At 42.0% G+C, this 23,230-nt stretch overlaps 1 protein-coding gene across 2 annotated transcripts in view; it reads right to left on the minus strand.

Annotated features, from left to right (window-relative positions):
• PHTF2 (putative homeodomain transcription factor 2) overlaps nt 1-23,230 on the minus strand; it is a 111,467-nt gene that overhangs the window by 16,402 nt on the left and 71,835 nt on the right. For both annotated transcript variants that reach the window (XM_075208724.1, XM_075208723.1), the window contains 4 exons: nt 19,880-20,098; nt 13,367-13,495; nt 11,910-12,182; nt 8,400-8,531 (listed from right to left, as the gene is read on the minus strand). In XM_075208724.1, coding sequence (XP_075064825.1) covers nt 8,400-8,531; nt 11,910-12,182; nt 13,367-13,495; nt 19,880-20,098 — 753 coding nt within the window. The remainder of the gene's footprint in view (nt 1-8,399; nt 8,532-11,909; nt 12,183-13,366; nt 13,496-19,879; nt 20,099-23,230) is intronic.

Genomic DNA, 23,230 nt, shown 5'->3' on the forward strand with positions numbered 1-23,230 from the left:
CTATGTGGGCCCTCCCATTGTAATTTATTCTACTATCCGGTTTGCTCACACAGCCCCTCTTACTGCCTGACAGCCCTGCCTTTGAGGATCCTTCACAATGCCTAAAGGCAGTAAGAAATCCCACCCCAAAAGCCTCCCTCAATATTTCTCGAAGCAATCAACCTCAACCCCGCATCGGTCGAGGACGGGCTCCCCCCACACTTCTGCTGAATCTGACTCAGAGGAAGATGATACGTCCCCGATAACCAGACGGGACTTCCTAACGTTAATTAAAGAAATGAAAGAACTGAAATCTTCCGTGCACTCAGAAGTACAAGCTGCCCTCCACTCACTGCGGACAGAGGTGACTTCAATAGGAACCCGCACTGACCAAGTTGAACAAAGATTAGAGACGGTGGTGTCCTCTCAGACAGGCATGGAGGAAGACATTGTACGCCTACGAAGTGACTTGACATCTGTCCAGGAACATCAAGAGGATATGGACAATCGGGCGAGGCGGAACAATCTGCGCCTAAAAGGCATTCCAGAAACGGTCGAACCTGCGCATCTGGACCAATACTTGAAGAAGCTTTTCTCCCAATTGGCCCCTGAGGTCCCGGAGGACCACTTATTGCTGGACAGAGCCCATAGGGCCCTAAAGCCCAGATCTACCGACCAGAACCAGCCTAGAGATGTCATCTTACGACTTCACTTTTATACTACCAAAGAGATGGTCTTGCGCGGAGCCAGAAAATTACATACCTTAACATTCGAGGGTCACAACATACAGATCTTCCAGGACTTGTCACCAACCACCCTGGCCAGACGTCGGGAGCTTGCCCCGGTAACGCAAGTTCTACGAGATCATAATGTCCGTTATCGCTGGGGCTTCCCCTTCCGCCTGTTCCTCTGGCACCAGGAGAGACAGATTTCCGCCCGCACACTACCGGAGGCCCAGGCCCTCCTACACCGCTTAGGTCTTGCTCCTGAGCCCCCCACGGGCGCCTCTCATTCATCTACCTCGAGCAACCAGGATCTAAACCCGCGGCCCCAAAGAGCTCCGCGAGGCGAATGGTCTACAGTACAAAAGTCCTCCACTCCTCGCAAGACCTAGTAATTTATATCCCTGACTGTCTTTTAGGGATCAGAAACTCCCCACCCAGGAAAGGTCAATCCGATCCGATCCAGGGCTATTGTAAACCGTTCCTGACCGCCTAATGGCCAATTCTACCGAAGGACATTTGAGGAACTATACTTACCCGGAGACGTGCCCTCCGAAATGTCCATATGTTACCTAACTTCTCAATATATTGTTCACACGCCTGAGGTCTGGGGTTCCTGTTTGCCCTGCCTTGTTTTTTGCTTGTTGTTTGTTTTGCTTCGTATACAGGTGGATTTCCATACCCATGGCCTTCTAGGAGTTACAGCGGAATGCCGCTATGGACCTCCCTCGGAAAAGCGGCATCTCCCCCATGACCATCGGCAGGCATGTTTATCTGTTTTTTTGGGGTCCATTTGGTCCCGTTATGTAATTGCTTTTTGTTTAACTGTTGAAATTCTCTATACGCTCACAGTGGTTCAAATTGGCATTTGTAAACATTTGTTTGTTATCTCTGTACCCTCTGGTTCGACAATGTTACATAGTTAATCCATATGTTTATATGTTTACATGATGTGGCCCCACCTTACTGATACAGCCCTCTCTGTCATCCCCTCTTCCCCCACACCCACGGGCCCACTGGGTAGCAGATACCCGCCTCCCCCCCCCCCCACCCCTGTCAGCCATCTACCTTTCGCCTTCCCGATTGGTAAGCCCTAGCCACCTCCCCCATAGAGCTTGACTGCTCTCAGCTGGTCCCCGGGTACCTAAAGTACCGTTCCTTCTGCCCCACCAGCATCCTGGACGGGTTCCCTGCACCACTCCCGTCCTCCTTTCCCCACTCTCCCACCACACCTACAATGTCTCCCCAACCATGGTCGTCTCTGGCATCTATCCCTTCAGCAAGACAAAACTACAATTCACTACATATATTTTCACCTCCTGACTCTCCCACTTTGACTTTCTCATGACACTCCGTCTGATTTCTTTCAATGTTAAAGGTCTTAACTCTCCCCAAAAAAGAGGCAAACTCTACGCTTCTTTACAGGCCCTTAAAGGCGACCTAGTATTCCTACAGGAGACCCACTTTATCAAACACTTGCACCCGGAACTTAAATCCAAGAGATTCCCCCTTTCTTATCATGCTTGTGACTCTGCCAAGAAGAGATGCGGGGTGGCAATCCTCTTCTCACGTAATCTTGTCTTTGATCTCGCAGACTCACACAGGGATAAAGAAGGTAGATACATTATCCTAGTAGGTAAATTGAACAACCTCCCGTGCACACTAGTGAACATCTATGCCCCAAACCAAGACCAGCACAAATTCTTTAGGCGCCTGGGAGCTACACTCTCTCAGGTTCGCAAGGGAGAATTGATAGTGGGAGGAGACTTTAACGCGGTCCTCACCCCCCATTTGGATAGGTCTGCCCCTTCAACTGCTCCTTCCGACGGGAGGGACAGGAGGAACTCTAGAGCCCTGCAGGATTTCATGAAACTGCACAATCTGTATGATACTTGGAGAATCTCTGACCCCTTGGCCCGGGATTATTCTTTCTACTCCTCAGTCCATAACACTTATTCCCGAATCGACATGATCCTGCTCAGCCACGACCTGACCCTCAAACTCACTAATTCCACTATCCATTCAATTACATGGTCTGACCATGCCCCAATTTCGGCGGACCTCTCCTCCCTAGTATCTCGCTCCTCCACATTCTCCTGGAGACTCAACGAGTCCCTTCTCCACGACAAAAACACAGTAGCTCATATTAAATCCCTAATATCCGAATATTTTGAAACAAATGAATCTCCTGATATTTCCCCCTCTACTCTCTGGAATGCTCATAAGGCGGTCATTAGAGGCCATCTAATGGCTTCGGCAGCAAATGCTAAGAGGATTAGGGTGGCCGAGACCATGCGTCTCTCCACGACCCTCCACCAGTTGGAAGAACAACATAAATCTAACCCTGACCCTGCTTTATTTGAACAAATGGCCTCCGTGAGAGGTGAACTTAACCTACTTCTCTCCCACCGAGTGGCCAACAAGCTGAAATGGCTGAACCAGCGCTTTTACGAAAAAGGTGATAAGGCGGACAAGCTCTTGGCCACTCGGCTGCGGACCAAAGTCTCGGCCCGTAATCTTATGGCTATTAGGGATCCCTCCGGGACTCTGGTCTATGACCCAAAATTAATCCGCTCAGAATTCCAAAATTACTATTTAAAATTGTACAACCTCCCTCAACCCCCCAACACTTCGGCCCACAGGGAACAGTCAGAGCGTATAGATAAGTTCCTGGAGGACGCTCGCCTTCCGAAGCTTACTCCCCAGGCTGCAGACCGCCTTAGTGAACCCATCTCCTTGGAGGAGGTAGTGCAGGTTATTAAGGCTCAGAAAACAGGAAAGGCACCTGGTCCTGATGGGTTTTCAGCAGCCTACTATAAGAAATTCGCTGCTCTTCTGGCCCCCCAACTCTCCACTCTTTTTAACTCTATCCTAAAGGGCAAACCCTGGCCTAAAGAATCTCTGGAGGCTCGGATAACCCTGATCCACAAGGAAGGCAAAGAAGTCCATAATTGTGCTAGTTATTGCCCAATATCCCTCCTTAATAATGACTTGAAACTTTACACTAAGATCCTGGCCAATCGCCTAAACACTGTACTCCCCGGGCTAGTTCACTATGATCAGGTGGGGTTTGTCCCTGGTAGGCAGGCCAGGGATAACACAAGGAGAACTATCGATCTCATTCATATAATTAACACTAGGAAAACTCCATCCATCATTTTATCCTTGGATGCCGAAAAGGCCTTCGACAGGATCTCCTGGCAGTTCATGACTCATACCCTCAAGCATTTCGGTCTGTCTGGGGATTTCTTGTCGGGGGTCCAGGCCCTGTATTCTCACCCCTCTGCTAAGGTTATGGTCAATGGTTCTCCTTCTGATCCCGTCCCAATAAGTAATGGCACCCGCCAAGGATGCCCACTCTCCCCTTTAATTTTTGCCTTGGTCATTGAGCCTCTGGCAGCCACTATCCGAGCCTCCCCAGATATCAGAGGAGTGGAGACAGGGTCCCTGGAGAGTAAGCTCTCACTCTTTGCTGACGATATACTCCTCACGCTCCAGCAACCAAGAATATCTCTGCCCAACCTGTTCTGCCTCCTCTCGAGATATGGTGACCTATCCGGGTATAAAATCAACATAACAAAATCCGAAGCCCTATTTCTTAATGTGCCCTCACAGGACTGCTATGATCTCACCTCCCATTTTCACTTTAGATGGCAGAAGAAAAAATTAAAATACCTGGGAGTATATATAACCACCTCATATGAAACCCTATACCAGGAGAACTATCCAGCCCTCTTCCACAAACTCAAGTCAGACATCTTCTCCTGGCGAACCCTAATCATCTCGTGGCTGGGCAGGATCATTGCGGTAAAAATGACTGTTCTCCCTCAACTTCTTTACCTTTTCCAGACACTGCCTGTGAGAATACCCCTAACTGAAATTTACTCTATGCAACAACACCTTTCTAAATTTGTTTGGCGAGGCAGGTCTCCCAGGCTCCGATTGGCACTACTTAAAAAACCTAAGGGCTGCGGAGGCAGGGGCTTCCCCGACCTCAAGGCCTACTACTGGGCAGCTCAGCTAAGCTCAATAGCCTCCTCATTTGCTCCACCGGCATCTCATGCATGGGCAGACCTGGAGGCTGCCTACCTCTCCGTACCCGACTTGTCAGGCCTTTGGGGAGTCCCTTCTGATATTCGGAAGGTCCTAACCAAACGTTTTCCAACTCTGGAATTTGCGGCTCGGATCTGGGAGACCTGCAAGGGTCATCTCTCTATCTTTCCTAACCCTCTGCACATCATACCCCTGTGGCATAACCCCACCTTCCCTCCGGGAAAGTCCCGATCTTTCTCTCGGCTATGGACTAGGGCAGGATTCCGTTTTGCCGGGAGCCTTCTTGAGCGAGGAAGGCCCATATCCTATGACGCCCTCTGCTCCAGGGTCCCTAACTTTCACCCGCCGTTCTACCAATACCTGCAGGTTCGGCACTTCCTCCTGTCACTCCTGTCGGACAACTCACCTCACTCCCCCTCCCAATTTGAATCTCTCTGCCTCTCTTCCCCTCTGCGAAGGGGTATGATCTCGTCCTTGTATAGTCTACTACTAGGAAAACTGATTCCCTCCGGGAACGCACATGAGAGGGAGTGGGAGAGGGATCTGGGCCCTCCCCCGGAGGAGGACTGCTGGGAGACCATCAGGCTAAACGTGGCTTCTAGTTCCATCTCCACATTAATTAAGGAAAATGCGTACAAAGTCTACTACAGGTGGTATCTCACACCTGACAAGCTCGCAAAAATGTACCAGTCAGCCTCTCCCGATTGCTGGAGGAATTGTGGCCATCGAGGCACCTTCGTGCATATTTGGTGGTCATGCCCGGTTATCTCCTCCTTCTGGGACAGGGTTTCGAGACTTCTTTCCTCCCTCCTCCAATGCCCTATCAGAAAGGATCCATGGTCCTTCCTCCTCTGTTACCCTATACAAGACCTAGACACCCATTCCGCAAAACTTGCCTCGCATGTTCTGGCAGCCGCCAGATGTTTGATTGCTAAGCTCTGGAAGCAGGCGAACCCCCCCCGCATCTCTTCTCTTAAATCTTATATATGGTTTATTGCCAACGTGGAAAAAATCACGTCGCTGCTGCGAGACAAAGAAGACAAATTTCATCAAATCTGGGCCCCCTGGCTTTATGCCTAAGATCCCCGTAGCTTTATCTTCCTCCAAATAGTCTCTCCCTCCACAACTCCAGAGAACATTGACCCCTTTACTCCTTTAAAAAACACTCCCATGCAGATATGACAGCACCCCCTTCTGAAGGTGAACATGCTCCTCTCAAGTATATCCCATGATTCGACCATCTCCCCCCCCCCCCCCCTTACCCACCCTACACCTCCTCCTCCTCCTCCAATACCCATTCCCTCTCCCTCCCGCCCCTCACCCATTACCATTCTGTTATAGTGCAATATACTTTACTGTTTTATGAGTGACATTGCTGGATATCCACTATGCTTTATGACTATTCCAATCAATATGCTTGTTATCTAAAGTCTATGTCATTCATACTTTATTATACAATAAAATTTTGAGTTAAAAAAAATGGAGCACAGCTTGGAGGGGCTTTTAATATAAGTGTGGGGGAAGGGGGAAAAGGATTTCAATGCAAGTGTAAGAGGAAGTATTTTGACGTGATCTGGGTGGGGAGTGAGGTATTATGTTTATAGTAGGGCGAGAGTGGGGGCCAATAATTTAATTATGGGTGGAAGCTTTTAATTCATTGGTGGAGGATATTTTATGGTGGGGACTATTTATTTTAATAGTGGGGTTATGGTGTACCTATTCATTTAGGCTGGGATGATGGGTAACTATTCATTTAATGCTAGGGTGAATTGGGTGCTATTAATTGAATGTGTGGCTGAGTTTGGGGAGAAGGAGAGCTATTTCTTAAAAGTGAAAGCTAATTATTTTATGTTTGGGAGGAAATAGGTTTATTAAATGTAAATACTATTGATTTAATGTTGGGTTCTTTTGGGGGAAATGGTCTTTTTATTAAAGGCAAATGCCATTAATTTACTGTCCAGGTTGGTGGCTGGGAGCCCTAAATTATTAACTGTGGCTGCTTTTGACTTAATATCAGGCTGCTTTGGGGGAGGGAGGCCTACTGTATTCACTCATTGCTGGGCTTTCTAGCTCTTATATTCCTATCCTTTTCCCAAACAGGGACCCAACATTCCGGGATCCAGACAAGTAGCAACTGAGCTTAGGACACCAGCAGCAGCAAGAACAGGTAGGAGAGAGCAGGACAGTCTGCCAATTGGTGGCTTTGGCTTCCTTTACTGTATATTCTACCATTTTGCAGTGCATTGTTTTTACCTTTGCTGTAATGTCCTTTACCGTGTTAACGTTACCACTGTATTCACTATGTACGGCACTGCTGACCTTTTGAGGTGGCTTAGAAACAATAATAATAATAATAATAATAATAATAATAATAATAATAATGGTTTGTCTCTTCGTACAAGAATTAGATAAATAATTAGAAGTTTTTCCTTGCGTGTTGCATATTAGTAACTGAAGGACGAACACAGTGAAGAAAAAACCCAAAAAGCAGCCCTGTCAACAGGAACCTTTAGTTTTTAAGATGCATTTGACTCAAGTCTTCGCACAATTATTATATTCAGTCATCATCTCCTACTTTTCTGGACAGTCCTCTGATCTGAAGGGGGCGTGGATAGAACATGTAGCCAATTATATCAGCAGCAGGAGACGAACATGGGAGGCAGCATGATTGGGTACTATAGTGAGAAGAGGGCTGCATGTGACAGTGTTGTGACGTGTGGGAAAGGGAATGGAGGTGTGCGGGAAGCCACTGAAAGAGTTAGAGTGGGCGAATAGTGAAAGGAACACAGGCCCCTTTCCCCTATCAGCATAGTAGTAGTGATGTGAAGTTTCTCCAAAAATGATGCAAGGAAAGTTGTGGTGTCAAACACACCATTATATGAAACTTGCTTTACTTCTGTTTCCATAATGACATGCTACATTTTTACAAAAAGCAATTTCATCATGAGATAATTGTAATTATTTCCAGTATATAAAGGAGTAGTTCACTTTGAGAGGCACCATCAACACAGCTCAGTTCAAATGAGGCTGAGATTTAATTATGAAATAACCATTTAATCAATTTTTACAGGAATGAATAGTTAACTCATGCAAGGAGTTTAAAAACTCATTTTGTTTTTAGTTCCTTTCGATTTTACCCTGTTCATATATATAACAAAAACATAGCAATCTGAAGCTCACTTAACGATCTAAGAGGAAAAGGTGAATTTACTGCTGCACTAGAGTGCTTCCGCTGTGCTGTCACAGCTGCAATACTCTAGTAAGGCAGGTAATCAACATTTCCTATTAAGGGACTCGTTTAGACTTCGGAACAAAGCAAAACAATAAATATTTCTACAAATCTTTTTTTTTCACATTTTAAATTTACCCCCTTCCCACCACGCAGCACAACATGATTTTGACAAAGTGCAAATTTGCACAGTTTTTTTTTTTTTTTTGCTTTGCACCTAGCTGTAATTGAGGTCCCGAATATCATGTGTGATTAAACTGGCTACTGAAATTATTGGCTGTAAAAATCACAGCTTTCAGAAGTGCAAGTGAGACGCCAGCCTAAATGACTAAATAAGTAATACCTTAAAATTAACCGGTACGCTTCTGCCTTTTGGATATGTAGTAAAATGTAAAAGTGGGTAAATATTCAAATACCTTTAGGTATGATCGGAGAGAGAGCCACATTTTTATATTCTGAACTTTCTTTAGACGGAAATGTGGAACTTCAGACTTTCTAGCTCTTCGGGCAGATGTCAAATGGCCAAATAATTTTGCAAACAATAATCTCTGTAAGAAAATGATGTATAGTTAATTTTCCCTCCAGATCAAGGAAGGTAATATATCTAGCAAAAAGTTGACCAGGAACAAACATATTAACAAATAGGACAATTGCTCACAACTAATGGGACTTCCATTCTCAGACAAGAATTGGATCTAAAGCATTGTTTGAGTTCCTTATTAGTGCAGTGTCATAAGTATGTTAAAGAGCATTGTTTTTTTTCCTAATGTTTAGTATATTTTGCTTCCTGTTCCTTGATGCCAATAGCTCTTGCTGCGCAGCATTTGTTTTTAGTTTGTAATGTAACCTGTCGGAGCAGAATATGGCACCAAGGGCTACATTAGGTAACTCAAGAAGGTGGATGGAGGGAACAGCGACATTATTATGTATTAAGTATCACTACCCTTGTGGCCTGATCTCTGTAATTGAGCCTCACAAGGTCTTAAAAGCCAGGGTAGGGGCATGCAATTGCTGGGGGGGGGGGGTAGAAGTGATTGTAGTAGCTGTAGTGAAGGAAGGAAAATCACTCTTCTAGCTCTGACATAGATGAGCTCAGCAGATATAACCCCCGCCTAAGTGAACAGTCTCACAAGGGTAACATCTACAATGATCTGGTGATTTGCTTTTGGTTCCAAGATCACTGGCTTCTGCGAATAGTGATTTCACTTTGCAGAAGCCAGTGGATTCTGACTGTCAAGCAAAAAGTGCTCTCGATTTTCTCTGAAATTATAGACATAATAATGAAGACAGGGATATATAATGGAATATAATCCATAAATAAGTCAGTTTACATCTCAATTTTATAATACTGGTAGAGTAAAGAAACCTAATAAAGTTGGTCATTTTGATGAGCACTCTTTAAATATTACTTGATCTCCTGCTCTGGAGAATTTCCCAGCCTATTCCTAACTAATGTGATCTCATAATAGGGATGACCGGCACATATGCAATTCCCAAAAATAAAATTCTAAATGCCAATGTGGCTAAATAAAAAAGGTAAAGGAAGAAATGGAAAGGAAGAAGTGTACATTTAAATTGTTTAAGTTTGTAGGGACTGAGGAGTCCTTCCGTATCTACAAGGAATGCAAAATATCATGAAAAGAGGAAAATAGATTGGCTACGTTAGAATTAGAAAATGAAAAGCAAGTTGCAAAAGAAAGTAAGACAACCCCTAAAAAGTTTAAGTATATAAATGGCAAAAGGATTAAAATGATTAATGATAAGAAAAAAAACCAGATGTGTTAAACACTTTCTTTTCTTCAGCATTTACTAGAGAAAAACAAGTGGTAGGAATAATACATAAAAATGGAAATGCAAACGTACTATTAATACTTAACTGACAAAAGAAGAAGTCCAAAATTAAGAGAACTAAAGCTCCAGGTCCAGATGGCATACAAGATGGCTTTTATGGAGCTAAACTCAGAAATAGCTAACCGCTATTCTTAATTTTAATTTCATCTGGATCAGCACAGAGGGACTGGCGAATTAGCAAATGTGGTGCCCTAATTTAAAAAGGGAATGAGATCACAACCAGGGAATTATAGATCTGTAAGCCTGACATCAATAGTGGAAGGTATATTAAGGGATAGTATTCAGGATTACTTGGTGCACAACAAGATTATTAGTGGGAATCAGCAAGGATTTTGCAAAGCCCTTTGTAAAGTGCCACACAAGAGGTTGGTTTACAAACGAAGGGAACTGAATCTAGGAACAACATTTGTACTTGGGTTGAAAACTGGTCAGAGAATAGGGAACAGAGTTGTGATAAATGGAAAATTTTCTAATTGGTCAAAAGTTTTAAGTGGTGTACCTCAAGGTTCCGTGCTGGGACCACTCCTTTTTAAATATACTTATTATTGACCTTGGTGATGGTGTAAAGTGCAGGGTTTCTATTTTTGCAAATGACCCCAAACTTTGCAAGATAATAAAATCAGAGCTAGATGTAGTTTCCCTGCAGAGGGATTTAAATAAACTGGAGGATTGAGCGGCCAAATGGAAGACGTTTAACATAGATAAATGTAAGGTTATACACATAACGATCAAAAACAAGAACGGAATCTATAAATTAAATGGGATAAATTTAGGGTAAACTATAATGGAAAAGGATTTGGGAGTGCTTGAGGAAGGTAGACTTTGCAATAGTGCTCAATGTCAAGCAGCAGCTGCAAGGGCCAATAAAGTATTGGCATGCATAAAAAGGGGCATAGATGCAAGGGAAGACTGTGTAATTGTGCCATTCTATAAATTGTTGGTAAGACCTCATACAGAATACGGTTCTGGGCACCAATCTATAAAAAAAAAAAAGATCTTTTTGAACTAGAAAGGTTTCAGAGAAGGGCAACAAAATTGATAGGGCATGGAGTCATTAACTTATGAGAAAAGGTTAGCTAGTTCAGGCAAGTTTACTTTAAAAAAAAGAGGCGTGTAAAAAGGGATATGATTACTATGTACAAATACATTAAAGGGTCAATACAGAGAACATATACCCACGTGTCCTGTTAAGGTTAGAGAAGAGCAAGCTTCATAACCAGCAAAGAAAGGGGTTCTTTATAGTAAGGGCAGTCAAGATATTTCATATAATTCACTGCCAGAGAAGGTTGTGATGGCAGATTCAATAGATATGTTTAAGAAAGGGTTAGACAAATGTTTAGCGGAAAAGGGTATCCAGGGTTACTATCGTTGATTAAAATGAAGGTAGAGGATCTAGGCAGAAACAGGACTGCAATATTGGATCAGGAGGGATTTTACCTGATTAAAACAGATTGGTGGTTGCTTCAACTGGATTAATTTCAAATATAGAGAGGTATCGCAGGAGATCCAGAATAGGCTGACCTTGATGTATTGGTGTCTTTTTTTTTCAACCTCATCAACTAGGTTACTACAGCCCTCTGTCACCAATTTGTCACAGAGGGTTGTTACATAGTGATTGGGGCTGCTCCTATAAAGTGCACACATTGTAATTAAGTACAGAGGCCAAGCAATAGTCCCTATGACTTCCAGCGCTGGCCAATTTAGTTTGACCAGTGCCTATACCAAATGGCACATTTCACTACATTGATCACATATAAGAAAGCACTTGTAAGAATGTATTTTTCAAGGCAAGTGATTGCTATAAAAAAAAAAAAAAAGCCGTAATTGGGTGGATTTAGTGCCTAATTTAACACTTTAGTCAAGAGTGCAGGTCCTCTTCAAATGCTTAAGATTTGCAGAATTAGAATACTTCTAGGTAGGATCATATGTAAGTTCAAGATAATTTTTCAAACTAAAATACATTATATTAAGAGAACCACCCCACAATAAACTAAAAACTTTGCATTTACATGCTCCTTGTACAACAGTTGCACAAAATGTCATAGCAGATTTAAAAAAAGTTATGTTACACTAACCTGCTTGTATGTCCTTTCTGCTACACATAACAAGAAAAAGAAAATCCAGACAAGGGAAACGCGAACGACAAAACTAATAACCACCATGGAAATAACCATGATATCAGTGCTGGAACCAAACGCCACACTATAGATTTCAGAGGCAGAGAGTGTTGCCAGCTGCTCCAAGTCTCTGGATTCAGACAGTCTGAAGGCAAATGGTGTCAAACCAAGGATGAGAGAGATAAAGTTTCCAAATATCTGATATCCAATTCCTGGGTTGTAACTGTTCACCTAAAATTGTAATTTTACTGTTAATTGCAATTTAAATAAATTATATACAGATTATATGAATGCAATCAAAAATTTTATAAGGGTATACTTTTTACATATAGGTTACAATCTGTGTTATGTTATTGGAAACACCAAAGGAGTTAAAGGAATCCAGATACATGTTGTATTTGGAGCTTGAACATAGGGCAACCAGTAGGAACACTACTTTAATTAACGCCACCACACCCCAACATAAAGGTTAAGTGGGATCCCTACAGTTACCTTAAATAACAGCACTGTGGATCCTTGAAACAAGTAACCAAGCGACAATAGCCTGAAAGAATTGTTAAACTCAGGAGACTTTCTGTATCAAGGGATGCAAAATTGACTCTACAGCTTCCAATGGACAGTCTCCATACCAATACAATGCAGCTGGCCAATAACAAAGTCTTTATATCAATATACACGGATTGGTATTTTTTTGCTTGCAACAGCAATCAGGTTACTAAAAAGTAACCAAACTAGGCACTGGCCTGCCTACTATGTAGAGGAAGGAGGCACTAACCTGTTGTTGCCCTGCCCCCTTTGGCAGCTATGGAAGGGGCCCCAAGATGTTGCTATACTGAAGCTTGAAACTTCTTTTGACAGCCCTGGATACAATTAAATTAACTGCACAAACATGAAGCTTGTTGTCGTACCAAAGAACAAAAAAAAACAAAATACAAAAAAACAAAAAACAAACAAAACCACCAAAACAAGTCTGCTGGAGAATAGAGTTCTATGAAGATGAACTTCTGCTTTATGATGAGTGTTTTAAGTTTGTACAGCATCTAAATCAGTTCCCTCCCAGTCTTACCTTTAGTCTATACAACAATATAGTTAAGGTCCTGGTTAATTGCCCGTTCTAAACTGATCAAAATGTGTGTAAAGAGCCTCAGTTTAATATGAAACATTGATTTACATAAAAATATTCATACTGCATAATTCTCAGATTTTTCCTGCAGTGCATCTTCCATTAAATTTGATAAAATTAGGGTATAATTTCATTTGCATTCCTCATATTCTTAAAGCATATATCCTGAATTATTTGTTGAAGATCAGTTATTGGATACAACCTAATATTTAGATTCTAATTTTACTAGAATGTTATTTAAGCAAATATTTTAGGGAAAATTCACATTTTAACAAACCAACAAGTTACTTACTCTGTTCATGATCATGCCACTGATCTCTAAAACAGACATATCTGCTTTCTTACAGTCATTTCCCTCCCACACTATAGCACTGACTTTTTCAAGCCCCGGATTAGAGCTATGCAGCCAAGGTAAATGACTCTGTGAAGAAAGAAAACATTATATGCAGTACCTGCTTAATATACAAAATGTCACGGAGGAAAATATACAGTGCTTGAGGACATAAATTGTAGTGATTTTAATGCAAAAGAAAAAGTGAAAATAAAATATTAAAGCGCATCTAATAAATGAATGCACCAGAACTTCAGAATGTGAAAATAAGTCTGGATTTCACTTAGGGGGAGTCATTCAACAAAGCCATACAAAAAATAAATAAAGTGAAAGTGGAGTGTGGGAGGAAGCCACGTAAACACGGGGTGAACACAAAAACTTTACACAAACTGACCTGGTCAAAATCAAATACATGACCCCAGCACTGGGAGATAGCAATGCGAATTGCTGCTCTTGAACAATAGAATGACAATGCAAACTACAGAGATGACTACAGCCCAAAGATATCAACTTACAAAAAGGCTAGAGTTTCTAAACCACTCATGATAGATACACATCCCAAAATGATCAAACTCTGTTCACATACAGTACATGCTGCAACCAGGGTCGCCTTCAGAAAAAAATCGGGCCCAGTACGGCCCCCCCCCCCCATGAGCAACACATACTTTCATACTTACCTGGGGAACGCCGCTGGTCTCCGCTATTCTGTCTTCAGCCTGGCTGTCACCGTGACAGCCAGGCACCATGATCCGATCGCAGGGGTGGAGGAATCATTCCCCCTGCGATCATGTGATCTGTCACAGGCAGAGCAAATGATCGCAGGGGGAATGAATCCTCCACCCCTGCGATCGGATCCTGGTGCCTGGCTGTCACGGTGACAGCCAGGCTGAAGACAGAATAGCGGAGACCAGCGGCGGGCCCCAGGTAAGTCTGTGTTGAGCTGTTGTACCGGGCCCCCTGGTGAGCCCGTGCCCGGTACAACAGTACCCCCCGTACCCCCCTGATGGCGGCCCTGGCTGCAACATAGGTGGAATTCTATCTGCTAACAGATATGGTTTGCCAGCCAGGGTCGCACTCGGGGGGGGGGGGGTTTCCTAGTCCCCAGATATCCCTGTCCTACCTGGGACGCTGTATGATTACAGTGGCTGGCCCCTCTCCCGGGATCAGCCACTACTGCTTGTAGCTTGGGAGGATCGTCTCCCAGTCAGTCCCCTGCTGTGTGAGCACAGCTCTCTGTCGGCAGTTTGGCTCCGCCCCTTCCTCCCACACAGCCAGCATGGGTGTAATGCAGGAAACAGCAGCATAAGGTAAGAATGTGTGTATGTGTCTGTGTATATGACAGCTTACATGTATGTGTGTTTGATCCTGTGTGTGTTTGTGTATGTGCTTATCTGTGTATATGGCAGCTTACATATCTGTGTTTGATCCTGTGTGTGTTTATCTGTGCATGTGGCAGTTTACATGTCTACGTGTTTATGTATATGTGAGTCTGTGCTTGTCTGTGTATGGGACAATTTACATGTTTGTGTGTTTGACCCGATGTGTGTTTGTAGCCACGCCCCTACACATGCTGGTCACGCCCACTGGTATCGTGGCATGAAAACCCCCCTCATCGAATCCTGCGTTTGCCCCTTCCAGCATAGTATGAGATACAGATGAGGATTTCTATTCTGCTTGCATGTAACAATGATCAAAATGTGACTCTTAAGAGCCCCAAGTCTTTCTGCAGCATTTGAGCCTCACCAAAATATATTTCACAGTCTGTATGTAGATGTTGAAAAGTGAGCATTACCCCATCAGCAATTGGAGAGAATTTAAGCAGATGTTGGCCGTATATGAGGAATTTGGATTATTTCTGTATTTGGGTCCTATAAAATGTTCTCTTGCTCTTCTTTGAAAACTATGTTTATATGACATGCTTACACTAATGAACAGCAAGTCAGGAATTTTTATATGGTTTCCTATAAAAAGTTTTCTTTGTACCACACTTGAATATTTCTTACATAGAGATGGAGTTACTACATCAACAATCCCTTCAATGTGCTAGTCATACTATGTACAATATAACAAGTTAATACGGATTCTTCTTGCTCAGGAAAAATCAATAATATGTTATTTTATTATCACAGCTAGTTTTATGAAAGTTAACTAAATCTACTTATATATTTTGTAGTTATCTGGGAAGTCATGGATAATTTTTTTTCTTGGTAATAGTGATGGCTGACACTTACCCCTCTACAGTGCTGCAGGTACAATGGACATAAAAAGTCTACACACTTATTGGAATTGCAGGTGTTTGTGATATAAAGCCTAAAATGAAGATAAAACACCAGCCATTTTCCACCTTTAATGTGACCTTGAAACCAACAAAATTCAAGTTAAAAACAAATAGTCCATTTTTAAGAAAATAAAGTAGAAAAATAACAAAAACAAACAAAAAAACACACAACAACAAAACTACTATATCCTGGTTGCACCAGTGCACAAATCCTTTATTTAATGCTTAGTGGAAGCACCTTTTTTTTTTTATTATAGCAAGAGTCTTCGGCCTCTCAGCGCTGGGGTCATGAGTTTGATTCCTACACAGGGCTTTATCTGTTTGGAGTTTGTATGTTCTCCCTGTGTTTGCGTGTGTTTCCTCTGGCTGCTATGGTTTCTTCCCACACTTCAAAAACATACAAGTTAGTTGGCTGCTGAAAAAAAATCATCCCAGAATCTGTGTGGTAGGGAAATTAGACTGTAAGCTCCAATGGCGCAGGGACTGAAGTGAATGACAAAATATTCTCTGTACAGTGTTGCAGAATTCGTGGCACTATATAAGTCTTTATCAATTTTGCACACCTGGACTTTGCAATTGTACCCCAGTCTTCCATGCAAAAAGAGTTCAAGGTCTATCTTGAGGGCACAGCCCTCTTTAGGTCATTCCACAGGTTTAAAATGGAAGCGAGGTCTGGGCTCTGACCGAACCATTACAAGACTTTGATCTTCCTTTTCTGAAAACATTAATTTGTTGACTTGAATGTGTGCTTTGGACCATTATGTTGGTTAAAATTATCTTCACCTCCAACTTTCGGAGAGGCTGTGTGTCAAAATATCTTGAGCTATTCATTATGCCCTCTATCCCGACTAAAGCCCTTGTCCCAGTTGAAGAGAAACAGCCCCTGAGCATGATGATGTGTTCACCAGCAAGCTTCACAGTTGGCATGGTGATCTTTGGGTGATAAGCTGTTGGCTTCGCAACACTTAGCAATGCTTCAGTGTTTTTTTATGTGAGAAACAGCTTTCAACCAGGTCACCCTACCCCATAGTCCAAACATGTGCGGGAACACGGGACATCATTGTCACATGCAGGGAGTGACTAATGCCTGCAGTTCATTTAATGTTGCTATACACTTTCGTAGCCTGTCTAATGAGTTCTCACTGTACAGTTATCCACTTTGGAGGCAAGTCCTGAATTTGGCAATGTCCTTGTTGTGCCACATTTTCTCCATTTAGTCTTCCCAGTGTTCCACGGTACACGTAAGCCTTTGAAATGCTTTTATATCCGTCTCTTGATTGGTACCTTCAAACAATGAAAACTATTAGATGTTTTGAAAGCTTCTTGTGTCCAATGGTTATCCCAGCAGGATGCAACCCAGTGCAAGGAAATCCAACAAAAACAGCCCCATTATGAGAGGGTGTGAATACTTATGCATCCAGGGCAGTCTAGTTTTTTTTTATTTCACCTTTTTCCTAAAAATGTCTATTTTTGACATTTACATTAAAAAAGATTCAATTATGATTTTGATCATTATGATTTATCTTATTTCAGGCTTTATATCACAAAACACCTGTAATTTCAATAAGTGTGTAGACTTTAATAGCCACTGTACACAAAAGTCATATTTGGGGGGTGGGTTACCTCAGGTTATTGAAAGCCACATGTGAAAAGGTTCCTTTTACACCAGTTGGTTAAATAGTTGGGCACAAGGTCCCTGTAGACCTAGGCTTTTGGTTGCTATCCTAGCGTTCCCAAATACAGAAAAAGTTATTGAAGCACTTGAGCAACACAGCTAGAGCGGTCATTACAGTACTCTGTATTTATGTCCACATGGTCTAGTTGGCTGAAGTTTAAAGAATCACGTTTTTACATGACCGTCTTCTCTCCACCAGACGACTCCACCCAGCACACCTAATTCACAATCCAACCTCGAGACTGCCATTCTCTGGCATGTTCGCTCTGGATTCACCTATATCTCCTGATTCTCTTGGGTCTCGATCTCCACAGTTCATAGTCTTTATACAACCTTCCTGGAGGTATGCAGCAAAGCAGGACAAAAATTGTTGGCAGAAGCTTGATCATTCTAGACATACTGCCAAATCACCCAAAGCATTAGAGGCAGCATTCTCCTTGATAGATCTACGTGTAGTCATTTCTAAACTCCCTAATTTGAAGAGCCAGGGTCCATAATGGACTAAACCCTGGTCATCACAAAAAATTTACATACAAGTTATCTTTATGGACATTTAACATTATTGGTCCTTCCATCACAAGTTCGGTCTGCACATGATGCCGAAATATATATAGACCTGGTAAGAATACCTTCATTTGCTTCAACCGTGGTTCCATATCACAAAATGTATGATAAATTACAATCTAATTGATTGCTCAACTGATCTCTGGCCTGGTTTACACATACCAAGTAGGTATCTATTTAAATATCAAGTTGTATCTAAGAAAGTAGAACCAAAACCAAGAGCGATCACTCTTTCACACTGAGTTGGACATGCGCCACCCATGATGACATCACGGAGCGGCGTGAATTTGCATTTCTTTAAAACGCAGACTGCACATTCGACGATTGGCACGTGCATGGTAGCTAATTACATGATGGCTGCTGCGTTTTCAGACACAGGCTATCTGCGCACTATTACTGGTACAGCAATAGCGCGCAACTGGGTGCAAGATATCACAGCTCTACAGGGGGCCAGCAAAGATGAACTCATCCCCCTTCTTACTCTGTTGTTGAAACAGGAGCTACTTGTTCATTGCTTAATTAACATGTCTTAAGTCCAAGGACTCCTGTACTGAGACTTTCTCTGAGTTCACCCCCAAATGTGGGTAAACACATGCTTTTCTCCTCACTTCACTTGCTGGACACAGAGAAAGACATCTGTTTCGGAGACTCCATGGATAAGCAAGTATTTATGGAATATACTGTATATAGAAGCTGCAGTGCAAGTAAACATGGAGAAATGGTTTGGGTAGTACCTGGGTAAGGATAACATAAGCAGTGAAAAGTTTTGCATAGACTGTTTGTTAAAGAATATTAATGGACTTAGAAAGTGATTAGATTGTTCTTGTAATTAAAGTTTGTAAGACTGTTTAGAGTAACATGGTAGCAATGTGCATTATAACTGCCATTGTAAATTAATATAATCACCATTATATATTATTTGTGATATGTTATGTGGAAGAAAGGAATAGTTATGTTGAATGCTTACAGCCTGAGGGTATCTCCCCCACTCAAACATATCAAGTACTTATTCCTCACCTTACTGGGGTTTTGAATAACTCCTCCTTATCTGATATTTTCTCCTTCTTACAAGTGTGCATTAAACATTCAAGTATACAAAAAACAAAAAAACAAAACACTAATCCTTCCTCTCCAGTAAGTGAGTACAACCCTGTCTTCAATCTCCTTTTACATACTATTTTCTTTAGTGCTTGCAACTGCCTAACCTGCCATCTCTTAAATCAATTTCACTTGCTCCACTAACCTTAACATTTCCTTATGACATTTTATCCTCAAAACCATAGACAGACTGTCTTTCCATATTGTCCTTCCTCTACCTTAAACTCAACTTCTCTGAAAAGGTCCCACCATACACAAGAAGATGCAGCCCGAGTGCCCTGACCCGTGATCAATTTGCCAGACAAACAAATCTAATCATTATATGGCATGGGCCGGTGTATGCAGCCATCTTCCGATCACATTATAGACCCCAGTGTAGAGGGTAAATGATCTGATAGAAAACCTCAAATGGCCAAAACTGAACAGTGTTCTGATCATTTTGTGGTCGGGGTCAGGGTCAGAATCGTATCATTTCCAGAAAGTTTAATGCAAAATAACTCTGAACAAACAATGTAAATATGTTCACCCTCTTGTTTGGGTGTTATAATGAGCAAATGACACAATATAAATATGACACTGAACATAACATTAGATGGCATGTATGGAAAAACTTTTTACTACATTAATAGAAAGGTTTGTTTTGGAAGTAAATATCAAGAAAGCCAAGCAAATATAAATGATGCTCCAGGGGCAAAATAATATTTGACTGGCATCAGAATATATGTCATATAGAAGGTGTTACTGTGCCATTGAAAGCATCTTTTTTTCTTATTGTCTTCTGCTACTCCCTTAAAGTGACTGTCATGCTAAAAATATAGCAATACAGGGGCAAATATGTACAAAGGGTAAGCAAGTGTACCTGGTGGAAAGGGTCATCTCTAAATTCCCTTTTCAGGCACAGGTTGCCATGATTAGTGTCCGCGTCTGTCTCACTGCTGCAGGAAGAGCGACACTCTGCACAGTGTAGTAGGTCTTCCCAGAGAACATCTTCTGTTTCAGACTCCGGTCTGGTGCTTTCCGAATCTTGCCGTGAGCTTGAGCAGCGAGAGCTACAACTGGTTCCTGATTTTTGGATGTCCTAAAAGAATATTTACATTATCCCAACATTTACATAACTTGAGAAGGCAACAAACAGGATTTTAGAGCAAATATATTTAAATGTGGAAAAGAAAAAAAAAAGTTCATTATTTTACACACCTGCCCTTCACTTCTCCAATACATATGTCCTTCCTTTCCATATTTTAAATTTCTACTACACTGCTTTCCATAAAAAGGCTACACACACGTCAACAATAGTAATATATTGTTACTAAAACATCAAATGCCAAAAGAGAGACACTTGCCTAACAAAGCATGTGATTTATATTGTTTGTCGATGCAAACAGCACGTTTTTCCAGTGAAACCTTGAACACAGTGTGTTAATCAAAATTACACTTATAGTGCACACAATTCCTAATTTAGGGTATTTTTATTCATAGGTGTCTAGGGCAGCACAAATGATAAATGCAGCCCTAATAACAACCCGATGCCAAGGTCAGCTATATTTATTCTCCTCTTTTATCAGCACATATTTATATAATGACAACCATATTCCTGTAACTCTTATCTTGTCAGTTCCCAGTTTAAAAATATGATAACTCCTCCTCCACAGTCAAAACATCTGAAAAGGTCAAACCTAAAAGGACACTAAACATAAAATATAAAGAGCTTTAAATAAAAGAGCTACAAATAACATTCACAATTATATAGGATACAACTTGAGATTGCAGGAACCATGTGTGTCCTTATAGATTTAAAGACAGGTGTACCTGGCCAAAAGAATGTGGACACCCAAACAACCTATCTATATGCGCTTGTTGAATGTCTCATACCAAAACCATGAGCATTAAATATCCAGTTGGTACCCCTTTGCTGCTATAACAGCCTTCTCTCTTCTGGGACAATGTTCCATTAGATTTTGGAAAATGGTTGCATGGATTCACATTCAGCCACAAGAGCATTAGTAAAGTCTGGCACTGATGTTGGGCAATATGGCCTGGAACACAGTTTGGTGCCAATTTTCCCAAAAGGGTGGGACGTGCATATTGCCACGCAGCTGGTACCATATATAATATGGGACATACCGAGCGGGGGCTTGTTTTTCCTCTGGGACGTGAAGAGGACTTTTCCGATCTCTGGAACGAGACGTGGTAGGGCTAATAGTATGGTAAGTTCTCATAAACGTTCCTATAAATAACTTCTGGTCCTGTCCACCACCACTACATTACTACTATCATCTCTAATACAAGAGCTATAAACATTTACTTGCTTTCATTTTGTTTATTTTCATTTTATTCACTTGCATTGCATATAGCTGCTGTTAATCCTTATGGTTGTGCATGAAACCCATTTACATTAGAATTACCAAATAGTGCAAATACTACACATTTCCTTCTATTTAGTTGCACTTCCTAACCATTAACATATCATCCCTTGAAAAGTGGAGCTGCACAGTAAAAGCACAAATCAGGAGGGCTCATTCCTTTATTTTATATATCATCCCAAAAGATGTTCCAAGTTCTTCCACACCAAAATCAAGAAACCATTTTTTGTTGGAGCTCGCTGTGTGCAGATGGGCAGTGTCATGCTGAAACAAGAAAGGGAGCCCCCAAATTCTATGCTGTAGTTTTAAGATTTCCCTTCACCAGAAGAGGCCCAGGCCAAAACAAGCCCAGACCATTATTCCTCATACACTATACTTTACAGTTGGCAATATGCATTTGAGTAGGAAGCGGTTTCCTGGCATCCACCAAATCCAGATTAGTCCGACAGACTGCCAGATAGTGAAGTGTGAATCCTCACTCAAGAGAATGTGTTTCCACAGCTTCAGAATCCAATGGTGGCGTCTTATAAACTTGAGTGGCCTACCACTTCGTGGATGAGCAGCTGTTGCTCCTTCAGAATAACTGCACTTACAGCTGACTGGGGCAACTCTAGTGACTGATTCGTTGGCAAGGTGACACTATGACAGTGCCACGTTGAAAGTCGCTGAGCTCTTTAGTACTAGAATGGGTTTATGGCTGGATCACATAGGAATAACTTATTGTAGATATATATTTTAATTAAAGGTGCAGTGCACCGCTGTACATCATTGCAATGTACTGATATTTTTTTATATTGTGTCTATTTTGGTATAGGAAACTTACTGATTTCTAATGTATTATGCCAGGATAGAGGAAGTCCGTTTTGTTGAAAGCAGGAAATACTAAGTCTTTATCTCAGAGGCGACAAAAACCTGCTGTAGCCTGAAGGCCCAGCAGGGGGTTACTTTACTTGTGGTCATGTCTTGTTAGAGTTACCTCCAAACAATGTAGACAGAAAATCTGAGGAAGTCACAAGTTGATGTGAAAGTTAAATTGTGTTAAATGCAAGATAGACGGACTACATAAATAGTGCCAACAGCAAGTTTTAGGAACTCACAGATATGTGAATTCTGTAAGTTAAATTGCGTTTTCTATCTGAACTTCTGGATGATCACCAGTACCACAAACTGGTATGCAAGAGTCATTGTCAGAACTCTTGAGCAATAAACCATCACTGCTTGGAGATTCTGTCAGAGACTATTACTTACTGTATCCTGTTGTCAAAATATAAGAGCTTACACTCTAATCCATTCCCCAGCTGTCCTGTGTTGAACCCAGCGTCCGTTCCGACAAATGTCGGAAATTTGTGCTTAAAAAAAAAACAACTTAGATTTGCCTTTTCTCTAAGGCAATTTGTATTCCACATGTCTCTGTCCAGGGGCGGATCCAGAAGTAAATTGTACCGGGGGCGATTTAGGGGGGGGGGGGGTGATTTAGCCCCGCCCCCTTTTTGACACCTAAGGCTGCTGACGGCTGCACACTATGTGCAGGTCCGTTCAGCAGAGAGAGTTAAGGAGAGAGTCCTGCCCGGCAGCTCTGATTGTGTCAATCAGAGCAGTTGGGCAGGACTCTCTCCCTAACTCTCTCTGCTGAACGGATCTGCACATAGTGTGCAGCCGCCGGCAGCAAGCCCCTGCTAGGGGGGGCGATCGCCCCGATCGCCACCCCCCTGGATCCGCCACTGTATCTGTCCTACAAAAGGAAGGTGGCTTTATTTGAATGATAAACCACAGATGGGCATTAGCTTTTTATTAATTACTACGACAGTATGGTCAAATATTTAAGAGAGAAGTAAACTTGAAAAACA

Source organism: Mixophyes fleayi, chromosome 4, assembly GCF_038048845.1.
Source record: "Mixophyes fleayi isolate aMixFle1 chromosome 4, aMixFle1.hap1, whole genome shotgun sequence".
Lineage (NCBI taxonomy): Eukaryota > Metazoa > Chordata > Amphibia > Anura > Limnodynastidae > Mixophyes > Mixophyes fleayi.